The sequence below is a fragment of the Chenopodium album genome, chromosome 23 (assembly GCF_948465745.1).
Source record: "Chenopodium album chromosome 23, dcCheAlbu1.1, whole genome shotgun sequence".
Taxonomy (NCBI): domain Eukaryota; kingdom Viridiplantae; phylum Streptophyta; class Magnoliopsida; order Caryophyllales; family Amaranthaceae; genus Chenopodium; species Chenopodium album.
The window spans coordinates 37,930,981-37,943,123 of record NC_137856.1 but is presented as its reverse complement, the minus strand read 5'-3'; the positions used below and the strand labels follow the sequence as shown (position 1 = coordinate 37,943,123).

The 12,143-nt window shown below is 34.7% G+C and overlaps 1 protein-coding gene across 1 annotated transcript; it reads right to left on the bottom strand.

Moving 5' to 3' along the window:
• Window positions 1–8,278: 8,278 nt before the first annotated feature.
• Window positions 8,279–11,602, bottom strand: LOC145607578 (protein neprosin-like). Its single transcript, XM_081663188.1, has 7 exons — window positions 11,408–11,602; window positions 10,161–10,247; window positions 9,866–10,072; window positions 9,604–9,774; window positions 9,341–9,394; window positions 8,957–9,103; window positions 8,279–8,644 (listed from the first exon to the last, which is right to left on the bottom strand). Exons 1-7 carry the CDS (start codon window positions 11,600–11,602, stop codon window positions 8,279–8,281), a joined length of 1,227 nt encoding a protein of 408 aa, XP_081519314.1.
• Between the last annotated feature and the right edge of the window lie 541 nt (window positions 11,603–12,143).

The window sequence follows — 12,143 nt, the reverse complement described above, 5'->3', positions numbered from 1 at the left end:
TTTAAAGGCCATATTGGACGGTTCCACCGACCCAATTTGACTCCCGGAGGATGTTAGGGTCCACGGAAAACAACTCGGCAATTTTTATTTCCGGGCTAAAAAAGGTCAAAAAATTACAAAATGAAAGGCTACAATCCACGTTTTTTTGAGGAATTTTGAGGTTTCGGGGCCCGGTGGCGAAAAGCCTTGAAACCCTTAGGAATACATCATGGTATCATATAATGCCGTTTTGAACCATATATGATCATTATATGTTGTCATAAACGTCCGTGGTAGGCATGAGTTTACGAAATCACTGCAAGTTGTGAGCGGGTAAAATGACCGTTTAAGGGCATATTAGACGATTCCACCGACCCAATTTGACTCTCGGAGGATGTTAAGGTCCACGGTAAACATCTCGGCAATTTTTATTTCCAGGCTAAATAAGGTCAAAAAATTACAAAATTGAAGGCTATTATCCACGCTTTTTGAGGAAATTTTGAGGTTTCGAGGCCCGGTGGCTAAAAGCCTTGAAACCATAAGGGATACATCTCGGGGTAATATAATGTCGTTTGAAACCATGTATGATCATAATCATAATATGTTTTCGTAAAGGTCCATGGTAGGCTTGAGTTCACAAAATCACTGCAAGTTGTGAGCGGGTAAAATGACCGTTTAAGGGTTTATTGGACGATTCCACCGACCCAATTTGACTACCGATTGGTATTAGGGACCATGGAAAACATCTCGTCAATTTTTATTTCCGGGCAAAAAAAGGTCAAAAAATAACATAATTGAAGGCAATAATCCACGCTTTTTGAGGAAATTTTGAGGTTTCGAGGCCCGGTGGCTAAAAGCCTTCAAACCCTTAGGGATATATTTGGGGTCATATTATGCCGTTTGGAACCATATATGATCGTTATATGTTGTCATAAACATCCGTGGTAGGCTTGAGTTTACGAAATCACTACAAGTTATGAACGGGTAAAATGACCGTTTAAGGGCATATTGGACGGTTCCAGTGACCCAATTTGACTCCTGGAGTATGTTAGGGTCCATGGTAAACATCTCGGCAATTTTTATTTTCGGGCTAAAAAAGGTCAAAAAATTACAAATTGAAAGCTAAGTAATCCACGTTTTTTGAGGAATTTTGAGGTTTTGAGGCCCGGTGGTGAAAAACCTTGAAACCCATAGGGATATATCTTAGGATCATATAATGCCGTTTGGAACCATATATGATCATTACATGTTGTCATAAACGTCCATGGTTGTCATGAGTATACGAAATCACTGCAACTTGTGAGCGGGTAAAATGACCATTTAAGGGCATATTGGACGTTTCCACTGATCCAATTTGACTTCCGGAGGATGTAAAGGTCCACGGTAAACATCTCGGTAATTTTTATTTCCAGGCTAAAAAAGGTAATAAAATTGCAAAATTGAAGGCTATAATCCATGCTCTTTGAGGAATTTTGAGGTTTCGGGTCCCGATAGGGAAAAGCCTTGAAACCTTAAGGGATACATCTCGGGGTCATATAATGCCGTTTGAAACCACGTATGATCTTTATATGTTGTCATAAAGGTCCATGGTAGGCTTAAGTTTACGAAATCGATCACTGCAGTTGTGAGCGGGTAAAATGACCGTTTAAGGGCATATTGGACGATTCCACCGACCCAATTTGACTCTCGAAGGGTATTACGGACCATGGAAAACATCTCGTCAATTTTTTTTCCCGGGCAAAAAAAGGTCAAAAAATTACAAAATTGAAGGCTATAATTCACACTTTTTGAGGAATTTTGAGGTTTTGAGACTCGGTGACTAAATCCTTGAAACCCTTAGGGATACATCTTGGGGTCATATTATGCCGTTTGGAACCATATATGATCATTGTATGTTGTCATAAACGTCCGTGGCTGGTTTGAGTTTACGAAATCACTAGAAGTTGCGAACGGGTAAAATGAGCATTTAAGGGCATATTGGACGATTCCACTGACCTAATTTGACTCCCGGAGGATGTTAGGGTTCACAGTTACATATCGGCCATTTTTATTTTCGGGCGAAAAAAGGTCAAAAAATTACAAAATTGAATAATCAACGCTTTTTGGAGAATTTTGAGGTTTCAGGGCCTGGTGGTGAAAAGCCTTGAAACCTTTAGTGATACATCTTGGGGTCATATAATGCCGTTTGGAACCATATATGATCATTATATGTTGTCATAAATGTCCGTGGTAGGCTTGAGTTTTCGAAATCACTGCAAGTTGTGAACGGGTAAAATGACCGTTTAAGGGCATATTGGACGATTCCATCGACCCAATTTGACTCTTGAAGGATATAAGGGACCATGATAAACATCGCAGCAAGTTTTTTTTTTTCCGGGCGAAAAAAGGTCAAAAAATTACAAAATTGAAGGCTATAATCAACGTTTTTTGAGGAATTTTGTGGTTACGAGGCCCAGTGGCGAAAATCCCTTGAAACCCTTAGGGTTACATATTGAGGTTATATAATGCCGTTTGAAACCATATATGATCATTATATGTTGTCATAAACATCCGTGGTAAGCTTGAGTTTACGAAATCACTACAAGTTGTGAGCGGGTAAAATGACCGTTTAAGGGCATATTGGATGGTTCCACTAACCCAATTTTACTCCCGGAGGTTATTAGGGACCATGGTGAACATCTTGACAATTTTTAGTTCCGGGCGAAAGAAGGTCAAAGAATTACATAATTGAAGGCTATAATCCACGCTTTTTGAGGAAATTTTTAGGTTTCGGGGCTTGGTGACGAAAAGCTTGAGACCCTAAGGGATACATCTCGGGGTCATATAATTCCGTTTGAAACCACATATGATTATTATATGTTCTCATGAACGTCCGTGGTAGGCTTGATTTTATGAAATCACTTCAAGTTAAGAACGGGTAAAATGACTGTTTAAGGGCATATTGGATGGTTCCACCGACCTAATTTGACTCTTGGGGGGTATTAGGGACCATGGTAAACATCTTGGCAATTTTTATTTGCTGGCGAAAAAAGGTCAAAAAATTACTGAACTTACTAGTATTTTTATAAGGATCTTGCTAACGAGCGCCCCGGGTCGTTAGTTAAGGAAAAAATTTATTGGTTGAAAGAGTATTAAGTTAGGAATGCATGACAAAATCATGCGTCGTTCGGTGTAATTAATGTTAGTTTTACGCTAATATTTTCACTTTTAATTCTTTTATCTAATGCCCCGGAGGCGTTCGTTAGCTTTTGCCTTTTTATAATTAGCTTATTAAGCTAAAACACCATAAAACGTCCAAAATTATTTTTTACTCATCTCACTTTTATAACATTTGAAAAGCTTATAATATAAATCAATGATAATTCAGCTTTTCTAGCAAAACTTATTATATAATATAATTAGCTTACTTAGCTAAAAGACTACACTTAATTAATGTTGTAGCCCAATCTACCTAAGGGCAGGTCCTCCAAACACAAGTGTATACCCTCTTCCAGGATGATCCTTACTTGCATCTCCTAGGTATGCAGATTGGTATGTATCAGGATCATCACCAACCACAAGCATTTTTTCGTCTTTTGGATCGTAAAACTGGTATTTATTATTCACAAATTGGATATTAGAAGCGTAACAAGTTCTTGTGAAATCATCTGGCATAAAAACACCGGAACCCATACGAGGCGGGTTAGGCGGGTCGTTAGGACTCGAAACCTTTCCTCCTATTTGCACTACTGATGCAAAATTTGACATCTTCGGCAATAGCTCCTTTGGCCAGTAACCTACTGGTTCATGAGCTGTGTCGCCTAAGTTCTCGAAAAGCCACCAGTTGCTTGTATTTGGATCCTACGATACATTATTTGATTGTACGTTAGTATGTAAGTTACATATAAATATCGACCAGGTTTATCAAATTGATAAACAAAAACTGTTTATCAAATGACAAAATGGTAAATAAAACAACATAAATGCCCAGTCATCATGTCATTTTCGTAAATATATCAACAACTATGAGACCCATATTTAATAAAAAGTTGTTGATTTATTTACAATTTTACCATTTAATAAACAAATTTTGTTTATCATATTAATAAACTTGAATTTGCTCATAAATATCTACATTACATTAATTTTTTTTCCCGAAATTATACCTTGAAAATCTGAAATTCCATTGAATAGACGTCTTCGCCCGGAATAGTAACTGGATGATTAGGTTCGCCCATAATCCGTTTTTGGCTCACTTGTACATATCCTGGGCAAAGTGCATTGTAACATCCCGTATTTCGAAAACCATCCCCCTAACAACGTCGAATAACATGTCCAATATAATTATAATACTCCGAATATATTACATTAATCATAGATTAGAGGTATCAATTTAATTAGCCCTACAAATTTCTTAACTATATTGAAATACTTACAGTCCACAAACTATAGGTTCGTGATAGACCATCTCCGTACAGTCCTTCATTCACCTACAAATAGAAATCGAGACACGATTTAATAATAATCCTAGGATTATTAAAACAAATTACATGTACAATTTATGTTATTCGCGGTTACATTTATACGAGTAGTTTTTTTAATTGATGAAAACATAAAATGACTTACAGTCCACCCATATTCGATACTGTTATATGGACCGGTAAGGCCAGCAGTTCCAACCCATAATAGATTCTGGCTATATTGGCCCTTTTGATCTGTTACGTTATATACACTGATATCAGCTGCTGCTCCCCATAGCTGTTTCGAGGGATCATCTGTTGGCGTAGTAACCCCTGCAAACTGCACTTACAAACAATAACAAGTACGTCGTATTTATTAATAACAACTCGAACAATTAATGGGTCATTGTATGTAACGCACCACTTAAAGTACATGATATGTCACAAAATATAATACGGAGTAGTACTTACATGCGGGTTTGGTGCATGTATAAAGGCTAAAGTTGTTTTAGCCCTTATCAAATCTTCCTTTGTAACTCTTTTGAAAGGGACTGTTCCAAAAGGACACACCTTAGATTCACTTGGATCATTTTGTCTACTAATTTTTATATTCTCTTCTCTTTTCAACTTCGAATTTTTTGGAACGGAGCTTGGTCTCATCTATTTGATGAACAACAAATTTCAATTAGTCCAACATTATTATGATTGGAAAAATAATTATAAATTTATAATACGTATATGTATGAATGGACAATATACCTGGAGCTTATGATCCTTAAGCAAAGGGTGGTCAAAAGCAGGTTGCTTGTAGATATCGATGCAATCGATTATTTCACCAAATTTGTTCTACAAGAGGAAGGAAAATTACTAATAATATTATGAAGAGTAATAACTTTATAATCTTAATTTGTATTTGTATTCTACAATTTTGATATATAGTTTTTTTTAATGATATCTTTGTGTAATTTTATTAGGGAGTATTAAAATTGATAAATGGATTAGTTCAAAATGAAAAAAATCTAGTCTTATTTTGATAAACTTTTTTCTTACATAAATGTCGATGGACCCACTTTAGAACCAGAACCTATAAACCCAATGGGTGAAGGTTTGACAATTTAATACCCAGTGAGTCTGGGTCAGATTATCTAAAAAAAGGGTCAAGGTTAGGTCTGATCATACTCGACCCATTCTCATCTCTAATTGCAATAGTAAAGGTTTAATTTTAATCGAATTAATTAAGATAGATACATTCAAGAAATTAATTTAAAGAAGAATTTAAACCTTGAAGCTCTGTATGGGTGGCTTATTCAAGCTATTGACTTGCCTTTCAAGTTCAAGATCTTCTTCTGTTGGCCTAAACTTTCGGCTTCCTCCTTCGACTCCATGGCTTACAATACTAAGCAAAATAAGAACTAAAACACTAAATGTATAGAATTTCATTATTGAACTAACAAATAAAAACTTTGATTTGTTTGATTATTATTTCAATTGATACTTAGATTATTTGATGAATATATGTATTATGAGAATAGAAGTATTACATTCACCTTTATTTATAACATAGTTTGATATCTATTCTGATCTCATTACCTCAGCATGATGACACTTGTGCTGTCAATACATTAAATGCATAATATATAGTACATATGCATGTGTATTTATCCGTATTTTCTGATATACTTTTCTAAATCAAAATTTCATGAAACAAGTCCTTGTAATTTACCGGCAAATACAAGTTTATCTGGCAGATAAACAAAATTTTGTTAATGTGGTGGCATTTTTGTAAATATATTGAAAAAACGTGGTCATTTGTTCAGTACTTTTGATGAGGTATCTAATTACTGTTTGCAACTTGCTTTTACTGTTTGGTGAGGAAATTACACATGGATACCTCAACTAGTACATGAAAAGACGCATGTACCCCTCTACTAGTACTTGAAAAGATGATTATACCCCCAAATAAATAATTTTTTGTTTATCTGGGGAATTAACTTGGCACAGCTCGTAATTTACGATGATGAATCTGGTTGATTATGCCTTGCATCAATCTATGACATGTTAATATGTACGTATTAATTAGCACTGTTATTTTATTATTTACAATATATGTTAGACCAAAACATTCAGCCACTTAATTAAAGTATGTGACGTAACTCTTAAGTTATTACTAGCTAATTACTCGTGTTAAGTTTTTAGGGGCCGTTTGGTTCACATAGGGTAATCGGAATGGAATGAACAAAGGGAAAGATAAGGAATGGAATGAAAATACCTAAAATTTGGGGTGTTGTTTGTTTTAAAATCAAAGGGAATGAGACCCACTAGTCCCACCACCACACCACCACCACCAAACCACTCTCCAACGTTTCCACCACCGAACTACCACCAAACCACTCGCCGCACCACCCTTCTCCGGGCACCCCCGCCCCTCGCAATCAGCCACCTTCTCCGACCACCCAACCATCTCAACGCCCTAATTTTTTCCAGTTTTTCACCTACTCTAGCCACCTCACCCTAGCTGCTGCTCGCTGCTGCCGCCACACCTCCCCCACCATCCCGAGTCCCGACACTCCCCAACTCCGATTCGCCACCAAATTCCGCCCCCTAAAACCACTAATAACCCCAACGAAATTACCCAAATTAATCCGATTCGAACCCAAATCAAACACGGGCAGCGGGAATAGGGTGGTTTGAAGAGGTTTTTGGCGGTTTTGGGAGGATTTTTGAGGGGTTTTCGGCGGTTTCAAGGTGGTGGTCTGGTGGATGTGGTGGCTGCCCGTTTTACGGGAAGGGGCTGCAGTTTAGCAGGGGTGGGAAAAGAGTTACGGGGGAAGGTATGGATTTTCGGGGGGAGAGGTGGCCGGCGATGGGTGGGGGAGGTGCGGCGAAGGGTTGCGGGTGAGGCGGTGGTGCAATGGTGCAGTTTTCCGGTGGCATGGGTAGGTGTGTTGGTGGTGGTATGGTGGTGTGTTGGTGGCTAGGGAATGGGAATGGAAATACCTTAGGGGGGTGGGGAATCAATTTAGAAGGAATTGGGGGAATGGAGAGGGTAAAGGGAATGAGAAAAAAGGTCTAACAAACACCAACAAAGGGAATGAAAGAAGTTGATTCCCATTCCCTTTGATGAAGACCCCCAACCAAACGGCCCCTTAGTCTTTTAACGTTTTATGATGAAATTATGATTAAGTGCATAGAATTGAAACTTATTTAAGTTAATGCGGATTTTTAAGTACTAAACAATAAGGATATTCCACGGATTTAAATTATAGTGGGAAAAGTCGAGGATATTTCAAACAAAGAGCATGAAATCTAGAGGTACTCTGTAATACTAGTGGTTAGTTGTTTGATGGTACGAAGAAAATTGTTTGGTAGACTATAGAGAAGTAAAAATTTTCTGAAAAATAGAAAGCGTAACCTACTAACCTTTAATTGAATCTAATATTCTAGTTCCCAAAAAATTACTACTCCAATATTGTAACCTAAAATTTTCAAGTAGATTTGACTTTTTTCCAATAATAATGCATTTGTTTTCCCATTAAGGGTGGAAATATATCATTGTCTTGTTGAGGTATGGTTCGAACCACACTATGTATCAAATACAAAGAAATCACTCCCTAAACGCCAAAGGGTACAAAAATTGGTCCTAGCTTCAATATGTATGGAGTAACAACTAACAAGGCCTTCTTACAAAAATATCAACAACTGAATAATACTATATTTTTAAAAGATAACTAGCTCATATTAATATATGATAGCACACCATAAACTAGTAATGATCTTGTTTATTACAGGAACAATATTAGTTTACATAATTTCACGCCATCTTCTACCATCCAATAATATCTCGTACAATAAAAACACTATTAACCCGTAAAATCAGGTCCTCCAAAGAGAACTTCGGCACCTTCTAAGAATTGAGCATTGTAAAGATCAGGTGCATTCGCGAAAACATCCATTTTAAGAGATTCATCAGGGATGAGACCATAGGTTAAATTAACAACATGGACTATGGCTTCACATGTTTTGAGTAAGTCGCCCGCCACGAAATGGCCTGAACCCATGGGTGTTTTTGAAGGCTCAATAGAAGGATTATACACCTTACCACCAACTTGAACATTTGTAGCAGATTCACTCATTTCTGGCAACAATTCCTTTGGCCAATATCCTATGTATTGATTTGTTGCTTGTGGAAGGCTCTCTACTATCCACCAATTTTGTGTTTTTGGGTCCTATCATCAACAATAATCCAATTTAATGTCATGTTATATGAAAGTATATGACATATATGAATAATACTTAGATTAGCAATTTGAACTAGTCCTGTCAAAATTATTGTGATATTTTGTTACAACTACTTAATGTTTCATAAGTGGTACATTTTTACACAAGCTATCTGCTAACATCGGCATATTCACAAATAATAGCCTTGTTTAGTAATCAATTTTCAACTCGTGTTGAGTTATGTGTTTTTGTCATACATTAATTGTATCTTATATTAACATAAACCAAACAAACCAATTTGTATATTTGTTGCGGCGTACCTTGATAATTCCTAACAACATAAATGTCGTGTTTTTATCATACTCTGAAAAATAGGTAATTTCATCTCCCATATGACGGAGTTGGTTTACTTGAACAAATCCAGGACAAAGCATGTTAAAGCATCCCGTCTTACCGAACCCATCCGCCTGAACAATACATAAAAATATAAAGAAAATAATACAGTACTAATATACTACCTCCGTTACATATTGTTTGCAACGATTTGACATAAAGTAGAGAGGGAAAATGTCTAATCGTTGCAAATAATATGTAACGGAGGTAGTAATAATCTAGGATATACTTGTATCACACAATTTTTTGCTTATTAAAATTGGAAAATTCAAAACAAATTAAATACTCGTAACAAGATGTAAGTAGCTTACCGTCCACAAATTATAAGTTCGCGCTTTTCTATCTCCAAATAATTGTTCGTTGAACTGTCGAAAATCAATACATAAGAATATCTGGAAATAAACTCATGTACATATAAAGGTACGGAGTACTATATAAGCTACTATGGGATTTCTATGGAAGCATGCATTGTAATGTCTGAAAACTAGACTAGTTAAAACTAGAGAGATGTGTGTGCTGAAGACAGACTTAAGATTAAATTTCGTCTATTATAGGAGTGAAGTAAATGACTTACGGTATATCCATACTCGATACTGTTAAATGGACCGTCAACACCACTACCAATTCGCAAGGAAGCTGCACTGGTTTGAGCAGGAATCACCATTGTCAAATTATAAAGAGCTATTGCAGCCCTTGCTCCTAGGTATTTTTCCGACGTGTTATTTGGAGTCCCTGCTCCTGCATACTATATACACAAATACGTAACAAAATTATTTCTACGTACAAAATCTAGTTTTTGACAAAATAATATTCAATTAAACGAATTCAACATATACATGATTTCCTTGTGAGGAAATAAATGGTGGTCCTCCAGTCATTGTACGATAATGGCTTAGAGCCGCATTTGCCGTGACCAAATCCTCCTTTCGTGTTCTTCGAATTGGAACCGTTCCTGAAGGACATTGTGGGACTTTTGACGGTAATTTATGCTCTTGATCAAGTGACATTCCCAGCTTTTCAAGCAGTAATGAACTAGGTTTCATCTGTAGGTTTTTGATGTGAGTTTATTACTTAACAAATGCATATTATTACTTAACAAATGCAAATTATAACGAATTAATATTAATCTACCTGAAGCCTGTGATTTTTGAGCTTTGGATGATCAAATGCCGGTTGTTTGTACATATCAATACAGTCGATAATGCTTCCATCATCTTTCTACACGAAAATTAAAAAGTACAAATATGATGTTAAATGCAAGTATTCATAAACTTGACTTAGAATTTTCTATTACGAACATATTTATTTGAATGTTATGTATTTTACTGATTAGAATTTAAAACATAAACACTATATATTAATACAAAGTGGAGGATAATTTCCATTGATGAAGGTTAAAAAATGACAATAATATTCCAAAAATCCAAAAGATAGGTTACACTTTATTTCTAAGGTCAGATTTGAATTTTTTGACTGAACAATATTGTAAATACAAATTTATAAATTATTACAATGTTCCTCCAAAAAAAAAAAATATCACAATGGGTGATGTTAAATTATGGTCAAACAATGTCCCTCCAAAAAAAAAAAAAAAAATTATGGTTAAACAAAGATAACAGATATATAATGTGACACCCAATTTATTGGTGCAACATACGAAGTAAAATTTATACGGAGTAACTACTCGTAAAAAAATTCAACAATCCTTAAAAATTTCCCTAATAATATATGTCACATAATTGAAAACAAAATTAAGAAAATGACCGGTTAATTATAAATATAGGCCCTGTTTGATTCACCTTAATTTTGCTGAACTGAAATTATTTTTACTGAACTTAATTTTACTGACCTGAAATTATTTTTAGAACTTAAATTATTTTTACTGATTTTCTTATAATTCTTCTTTCAGAAAATTGAATTTTACTGAACTGAACTTATTTTTACTGAACTGAAATTATTTTAACTGAACTTAACTTATTTTTACTGAATTGAAATTATTTATTTAATATTATTTTTTTAAGGTGGAGAGAACAGGGCCATAGTCAATTTATTGATAAACGCATTTTCTTACCCACTGGACGACGACTAAATCATATGAAAATTAATTTTTAGTTAATAAAAGTCAATCCTAAATAAATCCTACATGAAGTTTTCTCCAAAAAATCAATAAATCCAATTACATCAAGAAGCTAAGATTAGTTTAATCAAAGAGTTTAAAACTACAGAGTATTACTCATCCTCCCAAAAAAAAAAAAAACACCAAAATTTAATTTTTAAAAAATCAATACTCATAATTTTTTGTTTTTTTGACACATACTAATAATTAATATGTACTTCCACAATAATAACAAGGGAAAAAAAAAAAAAAAAAAAAGTACCTGAAAACTTATAATGGGTGGTTTGTTCAAGGTCTTAAGACGTATTTCAAGTGCTAAATCTTCTTCCTTGGACAAAATAACCTCCTTCCTACCTTCAACACTAGAACATTCAACAATTTTCGAAATCAAAGCTAAAAAAACCACTATAATTCTCATAAAAACCCATAAATTATTATTCCTAAGTCTGCCTACCATATTTATTTCAATAATTTTTTTTCATACAATGAAATTATGTTATGGAATATTAATTATATAAGAAACATTGGGAAGGTTGAATGATAAAAAATTCCAAATTTATGTAATATACACATTTTAGCCATTGCTTTGTTTAGGAAAGTAATTGGAAATATCCTGTCAAAAAAAAGCAATTTTTAATATTAGGTAAAGAAATCAATTTTTATAAATGAGGCATAATTTTGTGTGTAACAATTCATGTCATTATATTTTAATGAAAATGGTTGAGGTGATTTTTTCTATAAAAGGTGATTTGTTTCCTTAATTATTTTACAAATAATTGTAGGGGAATTTTCTAAGGTACGTACCCTTCTTGAGGTTAAGTGGAATATATAGACGATATAGTATATATGAATTGCCTCAGTGTGTTTTGAAATTCCTTTAATACCCTTGACGTTGTTTCTTTTTGTTTTTTTAAGGAAGACGTTTCTTACCCTATTCTACTTTTTGAGTTTTTGTTATTGGTTGATCCATGCATCTTCACAGTTAAATCGCTTTGACT